The sequence below is a fragment of the Clupea harengus genome, chromosome 4, assembly GCF_900700415.2.
Source record: "Clupea harengus chromosome 4, Ch_v2.0.2, whole genome shotgun sequence".
NCBI classification, from domain to species: domain Eukaryota; kingdom Metazoa; phylum Chordata; class Actinopteri; order Clupeiformes; family Clupeidae; genus Clupea; species Clupea harengus.
Window position 1 is genome coordinate 16,643,912 of NC_045155.1, and position 27,541 is coordinate 16,671,452.

Here is a 27,541-nt window from a genome sequence, read left to right on the forward strand (position 1 = left end):
GGGATGCAGGAGGGAAGGAGGGAGGAGAGAGCAGGAGGGGGGGGCTCTAGCCTGTTGATCATCAGATGAAGCACTAGTACACGGCATGCTTTGCAACACACTCACAGAGAACGCAGCGGAGAGAACGCCAGTGGGTGCACTGAGCAGGGTCTGCTCTCTTTCTCTTCCCGTCTTTCTTCGTCTTGTGCACATTTATGAAGCTTTCAACTTCTCTACTTCACCTGACAAGCCTGATGAACTGGTGAACTGATCCATGCACAGTGAGTATGGCGTTCTTGTGTTGTGCTTGACAAGCCTAATGAACTGGTGAACTGATCCATGCACAGTGAGTATGCCGTTCTTGTGTTGTGCTTGCTTCTCCATCCTTTGCTTCAGATTACACCACAATGTGAGCTCCATTTCTGAAATAGTGTAATATTTTGGTAGAGATGAAATACTGAAGCAACTGTTTAGAATGCAGAACAACAAAAAATTGACTTTGAACAATTGACAATGAACTTTGAAGATTCAATGAAATCACTGCAGGCTTAATCGCAGTATATATCCTCATGTATGATCCACTTTGTCATTCTGAATGTGTCTGATCATTTTGAGAGAATTTCTGCTCTCTGTTTGTGGACAATACATTTGCACAATCTGGTGATGGTGAGGTTTTGGGATATTGTGTTCAGTTGTCCTGTAGGCTGTTTATTGTCTTTGCATGATTTCATCATAATTTTTTCACACAATTACATTGTGGATACTGGTTCACTTATCAATGTCCAATTTCCAACCTTGTGTAAAAGTCTCTGGCTTGTTTCTGGAGGTGATGGGTGGTACCTGCTAAGGGCATTGATTGTGAAGCAGACTTCAGGAATAGCTGGACGAGTCGCCTCTCCAACTACACATGTAGGTGGTGCTTGTGCATACCGGATGAATATTTTTATCACACACATTTCTAAATGTATGACCAGCTGGTTTGCAAGCCTGCTACATATGCTCTAAGATATTTCAACCTGATCATTCCAAGTGATCTGTTTCAGTTGTCATTGTGATCTTCATCTTCATCTTCATCATTCCTAGGTCAGTGATCATGCTTTTACTCACATGGTATTGTTCACAGAATTTTGGATTACCGTTTCTTTCATAATACAGCATCCAATGGAAAGCATATTCCATAGTACTTTATATAGTAATCTAAACCTAATGTAATTTAATTAAACATTGATGCCATAAGACATTGACTCCAGAAGATGACTCCATACTGACGAAAATGGTCAAACATTAATAATGGCAAAAGAAAGTCAGTCAGAACCTCTGCAATTCACCGCACAATCAGCAGCAACCAGTAAATAATAAAACATTATAAATAGAAAGATTGAGCAGATGAATGCATTATAGAATCTTTCTAGAACAGAATGGAAAGCTCCCCCTCATGTGTTCTGAGCCCATGAGGCACCTTGGCCATGACCACAGACCAGTGACGTGCAAATACTGAGCGTTAGTTTTCACTAGTTTTAACATTGTTTTTTTTGTTGCTACACTACAACCCTACAACAAATGCCTGATGAACAAACAGATTACATAGAATTTTTCATTGTATTCCCATCCCAATACCATTTGCTTTACTCTTCAGTTGTAATTTTAGTCTCTTAACCTTTATATCTGTTTAAAACATTTTTAGATATAAGATGAGGGATGACCCAACTTGGATGCCATTTGCATTAATTAACACCTGGTCTCTTGATTCTGCTGGGAACCAGCCTGCAATGCTGATGAAGAGTATTGTCAGAGCCACTGTAAGCTGAAGAAGAGTATTGTTGGAGCCGCTGTAAGCTGATGAAGAGTATTGTCAGAGCCGCTGTAAGCTGGGGCAAAAAATGAATGTAGCCTGAGGAGGCCACATAAGACCCTAAATCATTGTGGAATAAGGAATATTGCCAATTGAATTTATACAAAGGAAAAGATGTTAAATTCCTTGTCCTTGGGGACTTCCGACAGTGGACAAACCCTCTCACTGTTACATGCAAGTACTCACCCTCTTCAACCTAGTCTAAGTATTATAAAACAGCAGGGTGCTCTACAACCATACCGATAATTAGTGATATTTAACAACAACAATACATTTGCATTTCACTGGGGTTGTCAAGTGGGCACCTTCCTTCATTTTGTTAGGCCCACAACATTAGCTTCTGCTCATTTTGTGAAATTTGTGACGCATAAGCTGGTGGCTTTGTAGTTTGTTATCTATCACTAATAGCAGAGGGATAGGAACAGACATGTTGTAGAGATTTGATGGCTTGAACAGAAGGCAAAGTCTTACAAGCAGTTATTTAACTATCATGGGCGTTATTCTGGTGATTTTCCATTTTTTGTTTAAAACCAGAACTTGCAAAAATGATAATCCGGCGCATACAAAAGGACGACGGTCATTCCCACACTAGTTGTCTCTTACTGATAGATACACTTCAACATTTGCTAGGTTTCACTTTCAGCCTTACCCAATTTAGATTGTCTTCGAAATTGACGAACAGCCAACGGGTACGTGGAGCAGTTGTAGTAAGCGTGGTCATGTTGTCCATATAAGCTCAGATGGGAAGTCCTTGCCAGCCTTTCACCACCAACATCCCATTTAGACGCCCTTATAATTACCTCCATTGTCATGGTGAAAGCCAACGTTGAGATGATGCATCCAGCCATGATAACAATCTCCAAATCCTGCCAGAATGTGGTGTAGTCACTTGTGTTGAAGCACAACTGAATATCCTCAAAATGTGCTTTGACTGACACTGAAATCTTCTCAGGGAACAGACTGTGTGACACTGATCCAGACGTATTAGCCAGGTCCAAAAATACCACATGGAGGTCTTTGCCTTCTTTCCTTGCTGCCTCAATTTGATGGCAAATCATGCTACTGGATGTTCCAAATATCTATTAAACTATTTGCCTTCAAACAGGAGACCCACCTCTATGTTACCACACTGAAACAGATCTTTCCTTCTACATTAAGAAAACTGCTAGGTCAAAATTGGCCTATGGTCACATCGTTTTTCTCTTTCAGAATTAAAATACCAGCTGCCCAATTCCACATCATGAGTTTCCATAGATATTTAAAAACATCAGCCACTCTTTTATAGACATGATAGGGTAACCCATTAGGACCAGGAGCCGATGCAGCCCTTGCACAACACACCTGGGCGGGCCATGGTCCAACTGGAAGACTGTCTGTCAGTAACGCAAGCTCCATACTCTCATACTCTCCATGACTCTCAGAATGTACCGGTTGAAGATACTCTTCCAGGTCCTTTCTATCAAATCTCAAACGTCTTGCTTACTCTTGACTGAATAAAGACTTCACAAACTTAAATGGAGCTTTGTAGAATGCAGCCCTAGGTTCTTCTGTCTTCTTCACCTGAGGAGTTCCGCCCTCCTCAGTATAGCCAGTCGTCTACTCTTGACTTCTGTCTGCAGTATACTAATACCTTCTCTTGGTTCATCATCTTCTCTTTACTTCTGCCTGCAGTATACTAATACCTTCTCTCGATTCATCATTTTCTGTTTAGCTCTGCCTGCAGTACACTAATACCTTTGCTCATTTCCAGCTGCCTCCTCACTAGAATCAGCCTTTGTATTTCAACCTGTCGTCTTGACTTGACTTTTCCTTTCTGGCTTTCTGGCAAACTCCATATCTTTCCATGCCATAATTATAAATGACTTCACCCATGCAATCACATTTATTTTCCGCTGTACCCTTCCATCGTTCCAAAATTCCTTTTCAATCATCATTAATGCAACTCCAGTCCTTGCCCTCAGACGTCCCTAGCCATCTAACCTTTGATTTCTGTCCACTACATATTTCCTTCTTAGTCTGCTTGATGTGTCTATGCCCTCTGCATGACGTCTCCCATTCTGTGAAAGTGTGCCAGGTCCTAAGGCACCTGGGAGTCATGTCTACATGGGTTACACACTGTGTTCGGGATCCATTTGTCTGCACAGCAAAATATCTCCCTTTAGAAATGCAGGAACAGCTGAAGAGTGATGGCAGGTTGAAGCACCTTTCTGCCTCTTGCTTTCTTGCAACGTTCTGGGAAGCATTGATCTTGGAATACCCCCAACTCTCAGATACAGCCCTAAAACTCCTCCCTTTCGCCTCCACATACTTGTGTGAGTCAGGCTTTCCCAAACTGACGGCAATCAAAACAAAATACCACGATCATGCACAGATTGAGGACGACCAGGCTGTGTTTATCTAAAATTGAGCTGATAATTCAACAGCGTTGCAGAACCAAGCAGGCTCATGTTTCACATTGAATTCACACAAAAAAGTGTAGAAATAATAATCATAATAATAACAATACTACTACTATTTGGTGAGATAGTAGTAGAACAGTTTGAAGGGACTCAGCTTTCAAAAGTTTAAGAACATCTGTTCTATGGCAAGCTTGCAGCTTTGTGATCTATCAAAAAATGTTCGCCCGGTAACAGTGCTTGTGACAAAGTCTAAGTTTATATTATTTAATCTCCCACTCTCTTTAACACATTCCCAGTGGAACACATCAGCATAATATTTACACAACTGCATCGCTGCCATTTCTAATGTTATTCCCTTACCAAGTCACTCACTAATATTTAAACTCGGCTGTTTCATGTGTTTAATTAACATGCAGCGTTTCAGCAAAGTAGCCATGAAACCTGTCAGAGTTTTTTTAACTAGCTTTTAAAGTAGAGATTGGACTGCACTAAAATCAGTTTTGTATTTGAAGTGTTTTCATTAAAGAAAAACAGAAACACTCTGTCTCACTAACTCTCAATGGCAGTGTGATGTTGTTCTCAGATGGTCTTTCATCCGTTCAGCAGGTTAAATCACTAGGCTTTTAGAGGGTCTTTTATCCATTCAGCAGGTTAAATTAATGGGCTCTTAGAGGGTCTTTCATCCATTCAGCAGGTTAAATCACTGGGTTTTTAAAGGGTCTTTCATCCATTCACTGGGCTCTTAGTAAAATTCTTTTTGCTCAATGCCATCTTTCCTTTAGCCCCCTCCAGTTGTGTAACTATAATTGAATAAGAAGATAAGAGAACTTGGTAAGCAAGGACAAAATGTCAAGATGTTGTCATAAACTTGCTGAGCTTGTATAGAGTGTATAGTTATGTGCAACAGCACCCTGATACTCTACTTACAATATGTAATATAGGTATAATAATGAGTAATAGTAACATTTGTGTTTGTAACTTAAAATAATCTCTGTGTTTTTATTAAATCATTGCTCAGTGTAAGGCCTCCATCCACAGACAGTGAAATGTGCTGCTGACCAAAAAAGGCATTAAGGTCTGCAGATTAGTTTCCTGGTTTGAAAGAAAACAAATGTTGCTAGATTTGTTGGAATGTTACTTTTCTACTGGCTCAGGCACAAAATAACCATGTAATGATGATGTGATGATGTAACTGATTAAGTCTCACTGTTTGGTGCTTACCAGAGAGTGTGGGTTTGTATTAGCATACAGGGTCTCCTCAAGCAAGCACAGCTTGGGACAGACTACCTGTGCCCACGACAGGGGTTATTACAGAAGCTGTGTGCATACATTTGTGTAGGGGGAGGCATTCACAGATCTTTATTAGTCAGTGGGTGACAATGGAGAGTGATGTGGGCAGCTGGAATGACTAGAGGACAGGATCAGGGCACATTTACATGTCATGAATTTCAAATTTATATATTTATTGTGTTAGGAACAGTAAACAAAGAATTTTTCTTTTTCAGAAAAGAGAATTTGCAGTTTGAAAAGTGATTCATTGTCAGAGCAAATTTCATCGGGGATACCATCTGGGGAATATGGGGAAATCTATAAAAACTCACACACACTTAGAGGTGGACGTGTGTGTGTGCGTGAGTGTGTGTGCCTGTCTATGCCTGCAAATGTGTGTGTACTGCTTGCAAATAGTTTTAGGTGTCAGTGTGTGTTACGTTAGCACTACGTCTCTAATTGTTTATTCAGATAGTGAGCCTAATGCTACAGCACTGACACACATGCTCCATACCCAAACACAGGAGGTGACTAACACACATATGGTCCTGATCTGATGCGGATCCAGGGTGGGCCACATGAGGCCACAATCCAGTTCAGAGTTCATTGTACTCCTTTTCCCTCTGTCCCCTGACAAACCTATCATTCCCAATCATAACTCATCATAAGTAAGTTTAATTAATAACAGTAGATCATAGCAGCAACAGTGGCTTGAACCTGGTCATCTCTAAGCAAAGGTGACATCCTGCAGTAAGAGAATAAATCACCCTCATAGACATGTATGTCATGTATGATTTTAATGAGAAAGGCTAATGGTTTCTTGTGTGCTTGTATCAGCTGTAATTGCATGTCTTTGCTCTATGTGGGATTAATTATATTCTGAGATTCCCTGGGGACATAGGACCACCATGTGTGTGTGTGTGTGTGTGTGTGTGTGTGTGTGTGTGTGTGTGTGTGTGTGTGTGTGTGTGTGTGTGTGTTGGAGATTCTGGCGGTAGTAGACTACGGTGGAGGTGAAGGGCAGGACATGCCATTACCAAAGGGATCTCAGTTGAAATGAGATGAACTTCCTAATTAGAGGAGCAGGGCACTGTCCTCGTTCTCTTGCTCTCCCTCAGAGATCTGGGAAACATCAGTGCAAAGTGAAATTCAAGTTCAAATATGTCTTCACAACATTGGAAGTCACTGTGAATAAATGCACCTCTATGGCATGCCAATCTGCACGACTGCAAACTGTATCACAACAATCAGTAACAGATTTACTGCCTCAGAATCAGTGCTAAGCAAAGCCAATGTTTTGTGAACCTGCACAGAGTATTTCTGTCTCATCAAAAGCAACCCCGTTCCTCTCAATCGCCTCACCTCAATTTCACCTTCTGACACTCCTATTGTCAAGAATCACTCCAGAGCAGTGTGCCCTCATTGAAAAGCTCAGGGCTTCAAAGAATCAGCTAAAGTGTCCCTTTGCACACACAGAGGTAGCTGTCACCCTCCATTGCAGATGTCTGCTGTGAAGGACACTTTTTTCTTCTTCTCCGAGTCCCTCCACAGCATCAGAATGGCATCCCCTCCATCAGATCCTGCCAGCTGCCCAGCCCCTCTCAACACTAAGGCTGATGGAGTCACGGACTCAGACATTCTGTGGGAATCGCTGTCACTCCACTGGGAATGCTTTGATTCAGGGAATCACTTGGTGGGATCAAACACTGTTAGGGGCATTCATTGTCAGGCATAGAGCATGTCAGAAACTGATTAAGGGAAATGTCATTGTTGATGAGTGTTTGACCACTTCCAAGGCCTTTTATTTCCCAAGAGAAACCCTGCCTCTGTGTCAACACTCCCTACATAGAAACTACCTATTATCACACCGAAAAAGCCATAACACTGTTAATATAATGTTATTGGGCTTGGGGGGTAATGGGGGCCGCTCCTCTTCTCCTGCCTCGAAGAAGTCTTCGTTAGTTGTTTACTGTAATAGTTTTTCAGTAAAACAAAATGTATGGTTAGCATCTGGTTAACATTATCATTATCATTAACAGAACAGGAAGGTTCTTCCAATGGCTTATTCTGAATCTGAATGGCGTAATTTGAAAATTAATTTATTAGTTTGGAACTGAATTACTAAACAACTAAACTAAAATGTTATGAAATAAAATTTCAGCTTACTGAGACACACATACTCAGATGTTCAACAGATCATTGACGAATTTTGTCGATAGAGTTATGTAGCCCATAACGTGCACTGATATTTGTCTAATGCCAAATGCCACAGCAATACTACATGATACATGACATTTCCTACAGTAATGACCCCTGTATAACCTCAGTGACACTCTGTGTTAATAACGACTGCGCCTTCCTGTGTGGACTAAACTAACAATACATTAATGAGCAAATGTACTTGTAAAAAGTTATTTGGCGACTTGTAAAGCAAATAAGTCTTAAGTCTTAAATAATTCAACGTCTTCATGCTCTCAAAGGATCAACTGCGATAAGACAGTTTCGTTTTTTGCTCCACAAATTCAGGTTCTGGGGATTTAACTAATTTGTCCCACTCACCTTGCCTCAATTAACAATACTAACTACTTTTTTTACTTAAAATTGTGACACCACCATGTAGATATTGCAGAAGAACATTCGTGTTGCCAAATTTGTTAGACTGTAGGGGGTTTGTCAGTTCGTGCACTGCAGGTAGAGGATTTTGTAACCACATTGTTGCACACCTGTACCAGACAGCGCACTACCAACACACCGGCACAATTGTAATATGTTTCCTCCCTGTGGCTTGCACCAGTAAGCCACAAGCTTGACTCAAACCACACACTCAGGTAAACATGAACTGTTTCAGAAGGCAAGTTATATTGATACAGGAATAGGAAAAGGACAGGAAAAGATCATATAAAAAAAAATATCAGGCAGCACGGCTTTAGCAGTATACAGACATTTGCCAAGTAAATGTCTATCCCTGTGGTATTGTTGTGCACCCATTTGGTAGCAAGTCCAGGTGATTGGGTTGTAAACACCAATTATCCAGATATGTGTGTGTGTGTGCGTGTGTGTGTGTGTCTGAGAAACAAGGTGAATTCATTCAACTTTTTGTTATGATTTTGTTCCATTTACAGTGTGTGCATGCGTGAGAGGGAGATACGCACTTGGCTTCTTCTGTGTGTTGGTGGAGGATCGGGGGACAAATTAATTATATAATTATTATGTTGTCGTCACAAGCACTAATCAAATAACATCCAAAAACCCAACAATGAAGAGATATATATTCTAGATTCTGGTCCGGTGCTTACTACTTAAGGCCGGTGCAACTGGACTTGATTTGTTGTGTGTAAGTGTATGGGTGTGTGTGTGTATGGGTGTGTGTGAGTGTATGGGTGTGTGTGTGTGTAGAAGAGTAGGAAAGTGAAAGTACAGACAATGTGTGCGCAAAAAGGCGGAGATCACACAGCACATTCAAGGGGAAGACCAGAGTAACCTGCCTTTGTTGAAAGCCCACTCACCAATCTGTAGAGCTGGAGCTGCTGCAGGAGTGTCAGCCTTCTGACTTGTGCTTCCACTTCTTCTGTAGAGCTGCATCCAGTGCACCTGATGTGAGCACACAAGACAGGTGTAAGCATAGAGTACAAACAGAACTGTGACGCTTTTGCTATGCACCACTAATGTGAAAAATGTACCATCACATTAATGTGTATTTCACTATTTGGACATGCCGTAAGACCATAACCACATAAATGAATTTCGGGCAGATGCATGGATATACTGACTGTCTTCTGTAGTTACTGCTATCATGAAGGACGTTCGCTAATTAACCTAAGGTGTGAATGGCTAGGCGACGTTAGCAACAGCAACACTTTCTCTATCATGGCAAGTCTTCTCCGAAGGTACCATTCGACGAACATCAAACACTAGTCTTTCAGTCGACCTGTCATAAATGGGCTGGGGTGCTGTCAGAAACCATGGAAAAAGGCACCGTGTCTTCCTAACCCTGAAAAGACCACTGGCTGTTGTATATAGTCTTCCTAACCTTGTTCAGACCACTGGTTATTGTACACAGATCCTTGCTCCGAAAGTGCATGCTACAAACAACAGTGTCATTTATCCATCTTGATGACTGGTGTTAAGCTATCCAACACTTTTTTTTAAATCCCTCTGAGAAAATATATGGGGTTTTGGAAAATCAACAAAATAGCACTCATTATAGTTAAATAGCCACCTAAGAGATTCAGCATTCACTGTTGATCAATAAAATAGGATTCAATAAAATGCATGTGTATGTTGTGGGGTTAGGGGGTGTGGTGACTGTACATTAATTTTACTTGGCAGATGTGATGTAGCTGATAAAATAGACATGTTTTCCACCTTTTCTGTACACATGTGTACAATACACACATTTCACACTCAGTATTAGGTTGTTCATTAATGACAAGCAAATACAGCTCTCTTTTACATAACCCAAGTTTTGAGTATAATGATTTGTCATACTTTTAACAGTCCCAGTCTAATGGAAACTAATGTAACCCTATCACCTTAGAGGTACAGTGTGAGTGTGTGTGTGATGTGGTAATGTGGTCAAACATTAGCTGCAGGAGAAAGCTTATGTAATGATTATGTAATGGCTCTCAGTAAAACCTGAGAACAACAGAGAATCAGATTCAGTTTTTTGAGGGAGGAAGACAAACACAATAAGGTCAGCTGTGGACATCACTACAGTACTGCAGGATGAGGAATCAGAGGCAGAGCATATAAATACCCGTCAACATAGCCTACTTTTTTGTTATTTCTTCGCATGGCACAAAATCACTGGAAAAATCTTAACCAGAAATGGCTCCACTTCGACCAACTTTACCTACCTGCCCGGAAGAATCCATTTGGCACCAGTCCTTCCCCCCAATATCAGATTAACAAAAGTCTAATTGGTTTGGCAGCAATCCATAAAACAGCAATGCGTAGATTTGTCATTGAGTTATAATCCCATGCTGTGGTGTTTTAGGATCTGAGAAAGTTTGAGATCTCTTTTGCATGATGCACATGTTGATGAATGATGCACATTATGATGTGTACTGTACATTCTAGTAATTTCATCTCCTTGAAAATTGACATCAAAAGTTAAAATCCGTATTGCCTCTATTGAAGAGCATTTTCACATAAAACACAAAGAAACTTTCACACGCAAACGCACCTAGTATCTCAAACAGGAGGCACACTAGGCAACTATGAATCACAGAAATGAGTGATAACAATACAAGGCAGTATCCAACACTATTCTGAAGAGGCATCCAGGAATAGCAACAGTGATGCGATGGCAAAGGTTAACTACAGTGTGTCAGCAGCAGAGCGGGTGTTGGGGGGGGCGGGGGTAGCAGCATCTCCAGTCAGGCCCTTCATGAGGACCATGGACCCTGCTGAGGCTGGGAGGGGGGGGGGGAGCCTGTTTGAGGCCTGAAAATGCTGCTTGTACTGCACACCCAGCCGTTTATTAAGTCCGCCCACCTAAACATCTGAAACTACGCCTTCTCGCTCTTCTCTCCAGGTCCTGCTGGAGTTGCAACAGCGCTCACTCACTGGGTTTGGCTTCAGGCATATTCATCTCCCCCAACTTGAGGATTCATTTTGAACATGTATTTGTTTGTGTGTGTGTATATATTCACCATATAAAAATGAGTGTGTGTACACGTGCAGAAAGGAAAGCAAAAGAAAAGAACATTAAGCAGTGGATACACTGCCCTGAAGTTTACCACGCTGAACCTTCCCCTTCATACTCCTAGCTGTATACAGTTATTGCCTGGAGAGAATGAGAATAGTGTTCATGGCTTACTGCTGAGCGATGGAGGTTTACAGAATGAGAACTTGTGAGATGGGTTTAGATCGACCAATGGTTCGCTTTACCACATCACATAGCACTTGCTGTTGTCAAACAACCAAACCTTATACAAGATGCAAGTCATGCCCACTGCCAGCTCTTCTGTACATAGCAGAGTGCTGTTTCTGATTCATGTCCTCAATACTTTGTCAGCCATGGTAGGGAACCGTTGCTCATTCTTTTCTAATAAAAAGGCATACAGCCACTGTGACAGTTTTGATGCATAGCAGCTAGCTGTGGTATCAGATTAGTGTGGTCTGTGATGGAGATTATTATCGTTTCTGAGGGCATCTGGGAAGATACCCATTACTGATCACATGGGGAGTCTCCCACAGAAGGGACGAGTGGTGCAGGAGTGGCATTCTCTGCTGTAGGAGATGGGAAGAGTATGGTGAATATGAGGTACATCAGCCCCACTGGTCACCGGTATACACTGCTCACATAAAATGCAGTATGCAGAAAATCTGTGTAAACATGTCTACCTTATTTCAGTATGCCGATAATCTGTGTAAACATGTCTACCTTATTTCTAGATTCTCTTTTGGAGTGTCAATACAGCCAGCCACCAATGACAACAGCTACAGTAACAAAAAACGGAGGGGCTCCTTCATTCCTTCCTGTTATTAATCTGGCATACATATCCCATCAACACACTGTGAGACAGAGAGCTGAAACTCCAACTGTCGCAGTAGATCTCTGCTGTCCCTGAGTGGTGTTTAGAGCACCAGTGTCAGATAGCCTGCTTGCTTGACCAGACATTTAAATGGGATTTATGCAGAGGGTGTGGAGTATTCATTCAATGGACAACCAATATTTGGAGTGTAACATTTGAGTATAGATGTGTTTGAACATTGGATGGAGAGGGAAAGAAAGAGAGGGAGTGAAAGGAAAAAGCAATGTAGAGAAAGAGACATGATACAAGCTATGCTGGGAAAGAGTGACTCACAGACAATCTGGAGAAAAGGCCCTGAGGCTGAGCTGATATCACACTCACACTCACACTCTCACTCTCACTCACACACACACACACACACACACACACACACACACACACACACACACACACACACACACACACACACACACACACACACACACACACACACACACACAGATGGAGGAACAGGGTGGAGAAAGCAGACCTCAGCCTGCTCTCTGCTGCAAGAAGAATTCCTTGGCTATTAGTAGTCTCAAATCCTTGGAGCTCTTTCTCTCTTCTTCGAATGACTTCTCTTCCTCTGTATCTCTGTATCTGACACATCTATCTTTCTATCTGTCTTTGTGTCTATCTGTCGTCAAGGGTGTCATGGGTCTAAGCAATTTGAATCAGTTTGAACACTCAAGACTGCCAATTTACGAGTTTAGCTGAATGATATCTCTTTAGAATGATTTCCATGAAGAAATAAAAAATACAATTAAACAAGCTATGATAACTACAGATGCAGGGTTGTAGCCCCTTCCCACTCTCTCCCTCTCCCTCTCTCTGTCTTGACAGGCGGAAGAGCAAAGGGCGACTGTAATCATCTCCCTCTGACTGACAGCACAGCTGCCTAATAAGCACAGACACTTCCCACTTTTAGCAGCCGAGGGCGAGGCAGGGACCCTTGTGATTGGTGGTCAGATGCAAAGACCCTCATTTGTGGCACTCTAATACAGCTGCCTTAATCACAGTAATTGATTTAATTAGTTTGGACACGGGCCACGGAGGCTGTGATACAGCAGCGGGGTGGAGGTTTGACTCAGGCTGCAGATGTTACCGTTTAATGTTCTACATGTACACTGTTTCCACTGAAAAGCCCTTGCTGCTTGTGCTGTTACAAAGTATTCTTTGTAATATGTTTTAAGGTCCTTTGTCTATCAGCTACACAATTGCAGTTTTTATAGAAGAATCCCTAAGACTAACAAGCTCAAAGGATAGAACCTTTACCTTCACAGGAACGGCAGAGGAACCTTTTGTTCTTAAGAGTACAAATTTAGAACCTGGAATTCTATGCAGTTAAAAAGAAGGCTAGGAAGAAAGGACTGGACTGATACACCTGACAACAAAAGGAGGAAAAGTAACCTCTGAAAAACAAATATTCACCCCCCTCCATGCTGTGCTGTTTCTACTTGGCTTTTTGTTGCATACAGCTCAGTGTGACAATGCACAACATATCAATAAACATGAATTAAACAGAAGTTAATCCCTTATGCCTTTTACTACTGGAGGACAAGCATGTCTGGAACATGATAGGTCGGGGTAACAAGTTGACAAGAATTGCATACGTATATTGTTTAGAGTAAATTCAAGAGCGTCTGTTTGAGAAAAACTCAGCTCTTGTAGAGTGAGATGTGTTGTCTTTCTCTGTGGTGTGGGTGATGACTGCCAGAATTAGCAACAGGTTGTCAGCTGAACTCCCATGGCAACTACACTTATCTCTCTCAGTCTAATAATAAGGTTTATCCACCATTTCAAGCCATCGTCACAAATTGGTATAAATTAAGTTAAATCCTCACGAAACCTTTTCAGGCGAATTGAACAAAAGTATCATGCTCTGTAGACAAACCTATTATGATAACACTCCAAAAGCAGTGAAAGCGAGAAGAGAGAAAAATCTGCAATAGCCACCATGATGGACAAAAACTCCACGTATAAGAGAGGGAAATTGAAAATAGCATGATGTTTTCGGGATTACTATCAAAACCGCCAGAGTCCAGAAGCAGTAGATGTAGACACAGAAAATGAAAGAGTACCTGGAATTACTAAAGCTTCCTAAAACCGGAAGGAGTCCTGGAAGTGATAGATGTACTAATGCATTTTACAAAGAGTTTAGATATGTAGTAATCTTGAGTAGAGCTTTTAATGAGATTTTACAATCAGGGAGCTGGCCAGACACATGGAATTCAACAATCATTACTGTTATACCTAAAGAAGGAAAGACCCGAACAAAATGTTCATCGTAGAGATCAATATAACTCTTAAATGTAAATCAAAAGCTATTTACATAAACATATATAGCAAACAGACTTTCACATATTACCTAAAATAATTAACCTAGACCCAACAGGATTGTTTTTAAGTGACAATATGCGGCATATCCTTAACGTCATTGATTAAACAATTAATGTAATTGATTATACAATTACACAAACGAAGCAACAAATGTTGACATTGATGTTAGATGCTGAAAAAGCTTTTAAAGAAGTTGTCATGTCCTTTATAACTTTAAAGAGTTTCTTAAAGTTAGACTTAAAATGAGTTTCTTAAAGTTAGACTTTAAATTAGTTTCTTAAAGTTAGACTTTAAATTAGTTTCTTAAAGACAGAAATGAAGTGAGATATCTGGGAGTAACCACACCTAATCATTTTGATCACCTACATCATTTAGGAGAAATCAGTAAATCAAGATTTGAGTATGTGAAAAAAAAATGATGAAAAAATGCCAAATTTTCTATTTCTATTTCAGAACCTGCCATTACCACCCAGATGTTTTTTGCTGCTGAGAAAATGTATATGGAAAAAAGCCAAAAGACAAACTGCACTACCAAATCTAATCCATTATTATTACGCAGGACTGGTGAAACCGATCTTAATATGAATAATGAGTCGAGTCCCAAATGGAAGCTCATCGAGTCTAAATTGCACTTCTCAGCACTCAGCACTTCTATTTCCACATATAAATAAACCAATAAGTCAAGGAACAAGAAACCACTTTTTAAAGAGGAATAGCATGGGACCCAGATTTGATTCCAAACAGCTTTTATGATGGTTGGTGGTCAGATACTTTACAATTAATAGAACAAATGATTGGGAAAGATGGGTATCTAGAACCAAAAATCTACAAAAGGAAGAATTACATCTTTTTGGGATTCTGAGAATTACAGCACTCAAGCAAATAACAAGAGACAGGAACCTTCCAAGGCAAACAAGTGGCTAGAAACAGCAGATGATTGTTATAGTATGGAAAAGATAACATATAAAATGATGAGAACGAAACGAAAAGTTAATGGAAAAAATATGGGTTCTCTTTAAATTAAGTAAAGGTAACTTGCTAATTATATTTTACATAAATATTAATGAAATATTTGACAGATCATGCTTTGAGAAGATGATTTAACATGTGAGAAAACTGTACTTGCAGTAGCAGGCCTACTTCTATAATGAAATATCAATGCCTAACCTTCACTTTTTATGCGTTTGTTCATACACTATATTCTGTGACATATACGTATACTGGTATTTACTCTATTGTTTAAGTATGCACTGTGTTCTTGGTATGGGTGAGGGATAACAAAAAGGTCAAAAGGGGCCAAAAATTGTGTGAAGATATCAAAAACAAATACCAAGAAATGCATCAATATTACCTGACACAATGTAGTATATATAAAAGTATATATATTGAAAACCGCTTACAGGTGATGGCCAATTTGAAGTTCATTGGCAATTACAACCTTGCAGCTCCTACCTCAACAACTGAAGGGGCTTATTTTGAACAGTTTGCACAGCTAAATGTCTGCGAATGGTCAAAAATAATCTCCTAAATGGAACCATCCTCACAAAACCCTGGGAAATCATGCAGAGACATGCTACCCTAACACCCCCGCCCTCCTAAAATTTGTCTTACAGTAATCCCCTGCATCTGGTGCTCTGATATCAGTGTAGCTAATGTTATTGTTGTTTCCACCAAACCAGAAAAGCTCTAAGGAAACCATAGAGCACATCGCACATACTTTTCTGAAGAAGAGTGTGATTCACTTGTAGGCTGGATGCTATGGTGTGTAGGACACTGACATTTGTCCTAGGGTTAGAATTATCAGAGGAAGGTCCCTGTTGCTTAGTACAGATGTGAGTCACAGGTTGGTTGGCGGCGTCCATTCAAGAAAGCCTTTCTGAGCATTACGCTGAACACAAGTGGCCACAAGCGGCTTCAGTGTGAAGCAGTATATACATCTAAGAGAGGGGCCACTCGCCACAGCTAATGCTTTCTGGGTTTGTTTAGGTCGTTTCTGTCTCTCAGAGGAAGCAATTACCATCTTGGTCAGGCGTCATCAAAGAGTAGTCTGTTGCATTGTGGTGTGTAATTTGCCTTTGTGTGCTCACAGATGTGATTTTAAGTGCTTTGTAGTGCTACCACAGTCCTTATGGCGCAAAGACATCATTGCTAACGGAGATAGAGACGCATGGATGTATCATCTTACAGTTATCTGAAGCTGGATCAGTCCAGTTGTCAAATATCAGCACTAACATATTTAACACTCAGAATCGGTGTAGATGAAATAATTGAAAGATTTGACTCATTACGTCATTGAAAATAGATCAGATCCAAGGATATGAATATATACAGTTTATAATACACTGTAGATAGACCTCCTGTTTGATCTTGAGTCATATTTTTCTTTCAAGAATTTCTAAATATACATTTACCAGATGTCATTGCTCTCTCTCGCTCTCCCTCTTTCTCACTTGGTTCACTGTGCTTTATTGGCATGACTGCAGTGTACAATATTGCCAGAGCAGTCTACAAAGACATACATTTGTATCAAAAGTAAATGATAAAACATAAAAAGATGAAAAACAGGATTTAAAGAAAAAAAATGAAATAGATGGATAAAAGGATAAAACAAACACAAAGCATAGGTAATTATACATCGCTTTGAACTTTGAACTTTGAACTCCCTCTTTCTCTCTCCCTTTCGTAGGGATGCTGGTGAAGGTAAGTGTGTGGTTGTGAGCAGGCACGGGATGTTTGCTGCGTGAGCGTCAGCGTGAAGATGACTCTCCTGGCGGGCGATGGCTCCGACTACGACTACAGTGCCCTGAGCTGTGCCTCGGACATCTCGTTCAACCCTCCTCCCATCCAGGAGCGTGAGGCAGCCAAAGGTCTCTACTACAAGCGCGCTCAGCTCCTCCCAGAGGACAGCCATGCCCCCGGCGCCTCCGTCGGCACTGTCACCAACGGCGCGGCCTCCACCCCACAGGCCGGAGCAGCAGCGCCCTGCAGCGGAGCCACGCTGGGCCCCGAGAGTGCCCTGCAGCCGCTGGGTGCCGTGCGGCGCCTCCACGTCATCATCAACGTGGGCGGCCTGCGCTACCAGCTGCCCTGGACCACGCTGGAGGACTTCCCGCTGTCGCGCCTGGGCCAGCTGCGCCTGTGCAGCAGCTTCGACGAGATCCTGCGCGTGTGCGACGACTACGACGTGACGCACAACGAGTACTTCTTCGACCGCAGCCCCTGCGCCTTCCGCTGCATCCTGACGTTCCTGCGGGCGGGGAAGCTGCGCACGCTGCGCGAGATGTGCGCGCTGTCCTTCCGCGAGGAGCTGCTCTACTGGGGCGTGGCCGAGGAGAACCTGGAGTGGTGCTGCCGCCGGCGTGTGATACAGCGCGTGGAGGAGTGTGACGAGATGGAGCGCGCCGCCCAAGAGGAGGAGGACGAGAACGGCGACGAAGAGGACAGTGACGGCGGGAGACGGCGGACTAAGCTGCCGCCTGGGGAAACCCGTCTAGGGCTGTGCATGCGCAAGCTGAGGGACATGGTGGAGAAGCCGCAGTCTGGGCTGCCAGGGAAGATCTTTGCCTGCCTGTCAGTGCTGTTCGTCACCATCACTGCCGTCAACCTCTCCATCAGCACCATGCCCGCCATGAGGGCGGAGGAGGAGAATGTAAGTTAGTCGCACTCACACACACATTCACACGTACATGAGACACACACAGACACACATGCAATGCACACACTGATGCGCACACATCAAAATAAGTTTATCTTGTTTGCCCCGCTGCCTATATACTGCGTCTTTGGATTACCAAATTCTGACCTCAACCAAGTTAGCCTAGCCAGACATTACTGTAATGATTTTTAAAAGAACAATAGAATCATAGAAAATTATCTGTAGATCATTTGCAATAGACTTGGAATAGGTTTACTGATGGCCTGAGAAAGACCTATGGCACTATCAGTTCCAAACCCCCGGATTATCATTTTCAAAGGTGTAAATTTAGAAAAGGGCCAAGGGCTACTGCATGCCCTCCTCTTCTAATCTCACACTAATCGCTGTCATCAATAGCATGGAAGTAAGCCAAATTCAGTCATTATATCCAGTGTTATTGCATCGGCCCCACTTACTGGTCCAGAGTTCTTCCTGATTCGTCAACTTGAGAGAATGCATCCACAACTTAGTGACTGAATCCATTTACCGATTAAATTCATTTCTGAACTTCCTTCTTAGATTTTCCTCATGCAAGCAAACTGCTCCTAATGTTCCTGTTATTGTGAGGTATAGGCCTGTGGACCATCCACAGTTCAACTCTTTTTGTCTGACCAGTCTGTTTTAAGTCTCTTCCCATGAGCAAACTGCAAATTCAGTCTAGTTGCAAACATAATGTAGGCTCTAAAAAGAGAAGCTGTCCTTTTCAGAGTTTCATGATTTTATAGGTGAGAAGTGCTATTACCTGGTGGTAACTTTAATATGATCTTAGAGTGCATGTCAGCCTGTGTTGTAGAGGAACTGCTAAAACTTCATGGCATGATTAATGCAGAGAAATATGAGCAGATTTAGTTTCATTGTGCTACAACTATGGGTACCTCATCTTTCAGCAAGATAACAATCCCAAATACTCTACAAATACAATTAAGACCTACTCAGAGGGGATTGGGAAATGGAGCACTTACAGTACTAAACTGGCCACCTCAGAGCCTCACTTACAGTACTAAACTGGCCACCAAACAGCCTCACTTACAGTACTAAACTGGCCACCAAACAGCCTCACTTACAGTACTAAACTGGCCACCAAACAGCCTCACATACAGTACTAAACTGGCCACCAAACAGCCTCACTTACAGTACTAAACTGGCCACCAAACAGTCTCACTTACAGTACTAAACTGGCCACCTCAGAACCTCACTTACAGTACTAAACTGGCCACCTCAGAGCCTCACTTACAGTACTAAACTGGCCACCTCACTGCCTCATCTTCATATATAAGTGAAAGTGTGTGACATCATTTGTATGACAAAAAGAAGCAAAGGGAAGTTGTTGCAAACCTGAAACAGGATAACAGAATTATGATGCACTGTAACATAGTGAGTTTGACCAGGCCAACCCACTTATGCTAGCCATTACACCATTTTTCCAACATGTTGGCTGATGTGGGGAGAAATACCAACTGTTTTTTTTTTTAATACACCCAGACCTTTTCACTATTTTATTAACTGTGCGTAGTGTGACGTGAACAGAGCCCCATGGGACATTTTTAGATATATTTCACAATGTCAGAGATTTGGGCTTATTCTTTAAGTTATTTTTTTTTAAAGATACCGTGACACTTGTATTTCATGTGCAAGTGCCTTTTTTACACATTAAAAACATTTGCTTCACACACTTGTAAGGTCTGAATCTTTTCAGGGAAAATATAAGCTGGCCCATAAAATTTCTGTCCCTGATAGACCACTTGCTCCTTAATTCAATTAGTCAGCTCATTAGGCTTGTTACCATGGCCTTGCATCAATCAGGGCAGCGAGAAAGAACACTGGCCTCTATGGCAGACAATTAAACATGGCAGGCTTGGACCAGTGTTCATTTGCTTTCTGTTTAAGGCATTGTGCCTCCTGTTCAGATAAATCCTGAAAGAATGAGCGTCTCCTGGCAGTGCTAAAAGTCTATGCAGGGTCTCTACCCCTTGCGAATGCAGTGAAATATGGGGCCTTCAAACACCAAGTTATACTGTATATAACATTATTCTAGTGCAAAATATTTTTCCACAGTGAGCTGTAGCCATTACTAGACATACATGCATCTTTTGACATTACAAGATTACAAGCCTTCTTTGGAAGTATGACTGCGCTTTCAAGTATGCATAAAGGATGCTTGATTGACATTATTTGATATAAATCCAGACAGATATAAATCTGCCTCAGCTTCTCCTATGTCCTCAAAACCCATTACAGTGCTGGGCAGGGCTTGTTGACACCGATGATAGATACAGTCCCATCTTTAGCACCCCTAAAGTCTGCATGAAGGCAAACCACATTATGCACACAGCTCTACCCCAGTGGCTCCCTTTTAAGTCCACTCAAGCCATTTTCGACTTCAGTGGGAGTTTGTTTTATAACACAGCGAGCTTTCTCTCTCCCGAGTGGAAATCAATTCAAAAGCAGTAGGATATGATCTGAGATCACTGCGGCATAATTTAGCCATTTGCTTTGCCAGACAAACCTTAAATGTGTCTCTTTACATTAAAGATAAGAGCTTCTCAGTAGCTCGGATTCCATCCAACTCACTTTAAAGCGCATTTGTGAAAATTCTGTGAAAAAAATGCAAATGTCCATCTGCTGTATTTCTACAAATGAAAAACTGACTGAGAAGATGTGTGTGGGGGATGTGTGTGACTGAGGGGATGTGTGTCTGAGCAGGGGGTTAGTAGCACAGGTGCATTGCAGGGGACTGTACTCTCACCTTTACTCTTCACCCTGTATAACTCAGACTTACAACTCACAGTCCTGTCATCTGCGGATATTTTTGGATGACTACAGTTGTGGGGTGTGTCAGTGGTGGACCGGAGACGGAGTACAAGGAACTGGTGGACCGCTTTGTGGTGTGGTGTGGGAACAACCACCTTATCTTAAATGTGGCTAAGATGAAGAATGGTTGTGGATTTTAGGAGGACCAGGACTAAGATGAACACCATTTCCATCCTGGGGGTGAAGAGGTGGAGGACTACAGATATCTAGGTGTTCACCTTGACAACAGACTGGACTGGAAATGTAACACTAAGGCTGTTTAAAGGAAGGGACAGAGCAGACTCTACTTTTTTGAGGAAGCTTAGGTCATACAATGTGTGCAGCAAGATGTTGCATATCTTTCAGCAATCTGTTGATGAAAGTGTATTTTTTTTTCTTTGCAGCCGTCTGTTAGGGCAGCAGCATCAGAGCCAGTGGCACTAAGAAACTGAACAAGCTGATAAAGAAGGCTGGCTCTGTGCTGGGGGCAGCTCTCGAGCCTACTGGTCAGACAGCAGAGTGTTTTAAGTTGGAGGATCCTTTAACTCCACTGTACTAAAGACTGCTTAAGGAAGTAATTTGTGCCCATTGCAATAACAAAATATAATGACTCCACTTATTCGATTTCCTATTCGAATGGTCAAACTTTGGATTAAAAAGTTAGATGGAAACCTGTCCAACATGACACTTCATATTTTTCCTGCTTCACTTTTAGCACATTTCATTTCACTTGGATAACGCAACACATCATCAACACCTTGATCTGAACTAAGCCATGATGGCAACAGCCAGCAAGGTGTAAGCCCCTTGTGTTTGGCGAGAAGTGATTGTGTGAACTAGACAGGGGTGAAGGTGGATGTATCTGATGTAACACTCACGCTGTTTACAATTTAAAGTACTGTGACTCCCTCTAGTGTACAACAGCACATTCAGGCACACTTTGATGAAAGGAAAATCATCTTAAAGGACTTTCTCTCCAGAGCTGCTGCAAAGTCAACCCTGGAAGGTGTCCCCTTCAAAAGATAATCAATAGACCTCTCTTAGAGAGACGGATAAGAGAGTGCTTTTAATCTTGATGTAACAACTGTGAATAGTTCATTATTATTTGTTATACAGAATGTACTGTTATTTTGTAGCACAGAAATCGAGGGTAATAAAGACCTTGTGCCATTGACGAAAAGCAGTTGAGTTATGCCTGTCTACCTCGAGTTCTATGCTCCTGTCCATCTACATCAAGGGATGATTAGGATTCGGTGCAACAGCACTCTCCCAGACAAAGCATAAGAATAGGGTGGAGTGCATGCCACTGATCTGTGGTGGCCACCTCACACTGAATAGACTGGAGCTTTAGCATGGAGGTGTCCCATCTCTTACTTCACATGCAGACAACCTGACTGTTGCTGGTCTGCCCCCTTGTGGAACTTTGTGGCACTCATCCTATTTTGAAATCATGGCAGCATCGCAGATTCAGTGTTTAAAAAAGCAGAAAATCATATTTGTGTAAAACCGGGCCTTTATTAAAGTGCACACCAGCATTACTAAACATGGATATTAAGGAGACAGTATGCAACAATTTCCCACTTTTTGAAGCAGGTTTTTCATTGACAATTAGTACTGGTATCCATAGGCAAAATGTACACAGGAGACATGTCCCACCACTTTTTGTGATCACCAATTTCGTATACCCACCAGTTTTGACAACTGAAAATAAAATCTCACTGCAATGAATAGCTTCTTAAAGTGCTTACATCACTAGTTTATGTGTTTGTGTAACATTAGTCTAACGCTGCATGTCCACTGTTCCAGAGCACTTGCTGCCTCAGGCGGAAACAATAATTTTTCCATGGATGGTTGGGAAGTCAGTGTGGCACATTACGTTTTCTACAGAAACTGAAACTACAGGACCTGTAGAAACTGATTTTTTTTACAGTTTCTTTAAAGATTTTTAGGTGTGCAAGACTCAGTTTCGTGCACTGTTGCCATGCAGTCGTATCGGTGTGTGGTATCAGAGAATTCTGATGAGTACAAGTATGAGTATATGAGCACAGTATCTGCTTGATACCCGATACTGGTATCGGTGCATCCCTACTGGAGGTTAGTACAGTGGGGCATACATGCTTGTCGCTCATGCGCTGATGGCACCGAACATTAAGCTTGTCAGTCTGAGTGTCAGTGGAGGACTGTGGTGAGTCAGTCAAATCAAGAGATTTTTGCATCTGTTGAGTGCTAACAAGAGCAATGTGAGCGGGCATTGAATCTAAACACATCTGACTCGATATGTTTCATTGTATCTCCATAAGTAAACAACGGACCCCTGTCTGGGTTCACCTGTGAACCAGTAATGACAGGAGTGTGAGATGTATACGTCTGTGTATACTCAGTGTAGGGGTGGGGATGTTGACTGGAATCTGCTCTTAAGGAGGATGTATCATTTTCATTAGAGGTGCTTCCACGGCAGGCCTCGTAGGTGCCACCTTGAGCACTGGAGGTAGTCACAGCTGGTGCTGGCGCCATGCTTTAAGTGGCATAACAGATGTTATATATTAAATATACATTATATACTTGACAGTTTTCATTTAATAAGCGACATAACTAACCCAGATCAAGGCAAACATTGTATCATGTGAATCCATGTCTATTTCGTGTGTGCCAGATGAATTTTGGAGCTGACATGTTGCCTACTGTAAAACATGCATTTAACATCTGCTGATGATTTCTGACTATGACTAAATACCAGCCGGCATTGTTTTCTGCTGTTTGAAGATAGACGGGTGATGAATGTGATATTATTTAACAGTTAAACAGAGTTAATTGTGAGCTGACACACATGATCCAAACTACTGGTATAAATAACTAAATACGTTTTTCAAATAATAACGTGGATAAACAGTATTAATAACAAATAAAATGAATTTCTTACCCCAGTTGATCCAGTAGTTTCTTTTAAGCAGGTCCCACAGGAACACAGGGAGGCCAATAGATCATGTCGCTCTAAGATCCACACTAAATATTTATACCCTTTTAATTCTATTTATACAATTTATTAAATTAATTCTATTTATTAAATAATCAACTTAAATTATTACCTTACACCCCAAAGGGTTACACATACAAAGCAACAGCAGGGGATAATACCTTCACTGTATTCTAGCTAACTGTTCATAACACTCTTAATGAGCCAAGGTTATCCTCAGTGAAACATTATCCTTCCATAGCAAAGTATTCATTTGGTTACTGTACTATCCAATCATCCAGATTAATGTAACACATAGGAACAAGGTCATAAAATATTTACCTGAGGTTCTCCATGAACATAGAATCCCCTCTGTCAATTGAAACATAAAAAAAAAATGTTTTCTTCTTTTCAATCATGCATATTGTTTCTGTTGTTTCTCCATGACTCTTAGGGCCAGTGCTCCCAGATGTGCCAGAACATCTTCATCGTGGAGACGGTGTGTGTAGCATGGTTTTCGCTGGAGTTCACCCTGCGCTTCATTCAGGACCGGAGCAAGCTGGCCTTCTTGCGCCGGCCGCTCAACCTGATCGATGTGATGGCCATCCTGCCCTACTACATCACGCTGCTGGTGGACGTGACGTCAACTGGCGATAAAAAGCCGGGTTCGGGCAGCAGCTACCTGGACAAAGTGGGCCTGGTGCTGCGAGTGTTGCGGGCACTGCGCATCCTGTACGTGATGCGTCTGGCGCGCCACTCGCTCGGGCTGCAGACGCTAGGGCTGACGGCACGCCGCTGCACGCGTGAATTCGGCCTGCTGCTTCTCTTCCTGTGCGTGGCCATCGCCCTATTCTCGCCTCTCCTCTACCTCATCGAGAACGAGATGGCCGCCACGCACGAGTTCAGCAGCATCCCCGCCACCTACTGGTGGGCCGTCATCACCATGACCACAGTGGGCTACGGCGACATGGTGCCGCGCTCCATCCCCGGCCAGGTGGTGGCGCTGAGCAGCATCCTGAGCGGCATCCTGCTCATGGCCTTCCCCGTCACCTCCATCTTCCACACCTTCTCGCGCTCCTACGTGGAGCTGAAGCAGGAGCAGCAGCGTCTCCTCCAGCGGCGCGCCCACTTCCTGATGCGCAGCCGCATGGCTAACCTGGGCAGCCAGCTGTCACTGCAGAGCGACATGCTCTACCCCAACTCACGCTCTTCCTCCACCTCCTCGTCTCCCTCGCCCTCGCTGCAGCACCGAAACGCACAAGCCTGAAGGGAGGGGAGACTCAAGGGAGCCGGGAGACAAAGGGAGGAAGACAGGGAAGAGAGAAGAGGTAAGGCGTGATATTGAGGACTGAGGGAAGCAACGACAGGAAAGATCAGAGAGGAAAAAAGAGAGAGCATTAGAGATAGAGAGATATGGGACAGTGATCATCGGAGGGATGAAGCCTGGCGAGGGGGTAATGACAGGGTGAAGAAAGCTGTGAAAGAAAGAGAGGAAACACTTCAAGGGAAAGCAATGAAAGAGATTAGGTGGGAGAAAGAGAGTGATATACCAGGGGATAGAGAGAGCCAAAGGCAGAAGGACGGATGAAATGATAGTCAAAGCCAGACAGAAAGATAGGTCTGAGAAAGGACGGAGGAGTGGGAAAGGCAGAACAAAGAGGTCAAACAAAAGGAGGGGACAGTGAAAACAGAACCTGGAGAGGCAAGAAAAAGAGGACAAGCAGCTTGTGACCCGCTGAGTGCTCCTCTCTGACCTGACCGGGCTATTCTTGTCTCCCCACATTTGCAGTGCAGTTCTCGATCTGCCCCACACAAACTGGCTGTCTCAGGCTCAGTCCTGCCATACGCCAGTCTCAGAAGCACAACTGACTCCTCTCTCCAAATCCACAGCTTTCCTCCAGCCATCCAGCCAGACCTACCCATTTCTCATCACCCCAGCTTTCTACTCCACTCTGTGTATACACAAGATCACAGCGTGTTACAGGGTATTTCTGGGAGATTTATCATTTTTGAGTTTTCAGTCAGCTTCACAAAAAGCTGAGTGCTAGAGGATGATAAGTCATAGCCTCAAAGGGGTTTAACCAGTGACTGTTTTCATAGCCCACACACCTCACGTGATCATTGGAGCCTACCACACACAAACACAAGCTCATTTGCTGTCGCCGTGTTAACTACTGTTGTGTAGTAAATATTGTTCAGATCTACTGTAATGCTCTCATTCCTTGTGCTGTATGTTTCATGGTCAACAGTGTTAAGGATGTGATGTGCTAAACTTGGACGCAACATATGTATTAATAGTGCTGCAAGACTTTCTACAATGTTTGTGACTGTACTTATCTATTATTTAATAAGTCTGTTTTTTTTAAGTGCCCAACAATAAATGAATGACACACTTATCATACATCACACTGTGATCTGTTATTAAGTGTCTTACATTTTTTTAAATTATGCTGCTAAACCAAATGTGAAGCACAAGAACAAAAACTTGAACAAAATGAACAAATCACACATGTGTTTACCACATTTGAACATTAGGAGGCAGCATTGACCCCTCAGTTTCTTGAGACAATTGAACAAAGACTGTCTAGGCTGAAATGTAAGTGAGCAACCCAGTCATTTTCATACAGATTGTTTGATGTTATTATCGGTTTTCTTATATATTCATTAGCAGATAGACACTTTGAAATAGTCACCTCATACAGCACCCATCCAGACAACACTGGTATACAGCAGCCTTCATGTCTCATATGGACGCCATCTAATCTTATCAGCTGTTTCACATATGCATTCCAGTGGCCCAGCGCAAGATAAAGGGGGAGCCTGCAAGTCGTTCTCCCCAGCAGCCCAGCAGCAGAACCCCAGTTTAGCCGCAGCGCTCAGACAGCTAGCCTGCAGGAGAGCCAGACTGGAGACAGCAGGAGCACGCCCACATCAGGACTGCCACATACCACCATCATCATCTCATTATGGCCTGCTGTGACAGGGTTATTACCCCACCATGAGAAAGCACAGAACCCAGAGACACAGAGAGAGAAAGAGGGAGGGAAGGACAGAGAAAGTGAGGTGCATATATGTGTAACATGTGTCTGCTGTGGAATGTCCCCGAAAGGTCTTGCTGAAACTCGTAGAGGTATTTGCATTTGCATTGCGATAACACGAGCAGACTGTCAGCCTTACGCTCCTCTTTGTTTCCACAAGCTCCTCCACAGGAATCTGCTCAGTTATGAAATCATCCAGCTCTGGCCTGACTTTGGTCCCCTCTAGGGCACATGCTAAAGAGACATTGATTTTGAATGTGTTGAATTTAAGCACTCTAATCCTAAATATAAAGTAAAAATACATTAAATCCATACAACCTCCCCTGTGCTTTTCTAGGATATGCTCACTGCAAGGAAATATCAATGTCAAATATGACTAATTATCATTTCAAATATTTCTTATAATTCTATTCTTAAGCATGAGCTGGAATTCAAACTTGATCCAGAATGCTGTGACACTATGGCTTTCCCCTTACGCCATGATTCTTTCTCTCCTCCCACAGATTGCTGACTATCGGAGATGAAGCTGTGAGAGTCGTTCTCTGTGTGTGTCTTTTCAAGTCCATGACAAGGGTGATAACAGAGAGTGACTGACAGAGATTTAGAAACAAACAGAAAGAGAACCACTGTTTTAATACCGAAATTTCCATACGGTATTACAAATGCAGTAATGTGATCAATTGTGCTTATCCATGACTCTTGATATGTC

The 27,541-nt window shown here is 42.4% G+C and overlaps 1 protein-coding gene across 1 annotated transcript; it reads left to right on the top strand.

Annotated features, from left to right (window-relative positions):
* Positions 1 to 26,195, top strand: kcng1 (potassium voltage-gated channel, subfamily G, member 1). Its single transcript, XM_042707651.1, has 3 exons — positions 1 to 260; positions 17,044 to 18,006; positions 24,249 to 26,195. Exons 2-3 carry the CDS (start codon positions 17,116 to 17,118, stop codon positions 25,059 to 25,061), a joined length of 1,704 nt encoding a protein of 567 aa, XP_042563585.1. The 5' UTR covers positions 1 to 260; positions 17,044 to 17,115; the 3' UTR covers positions 25,062 to 26,195.
* The last annotated feature ends 1,346 nt before the right edge of the window (positions 26,196 to 27,541 follow it).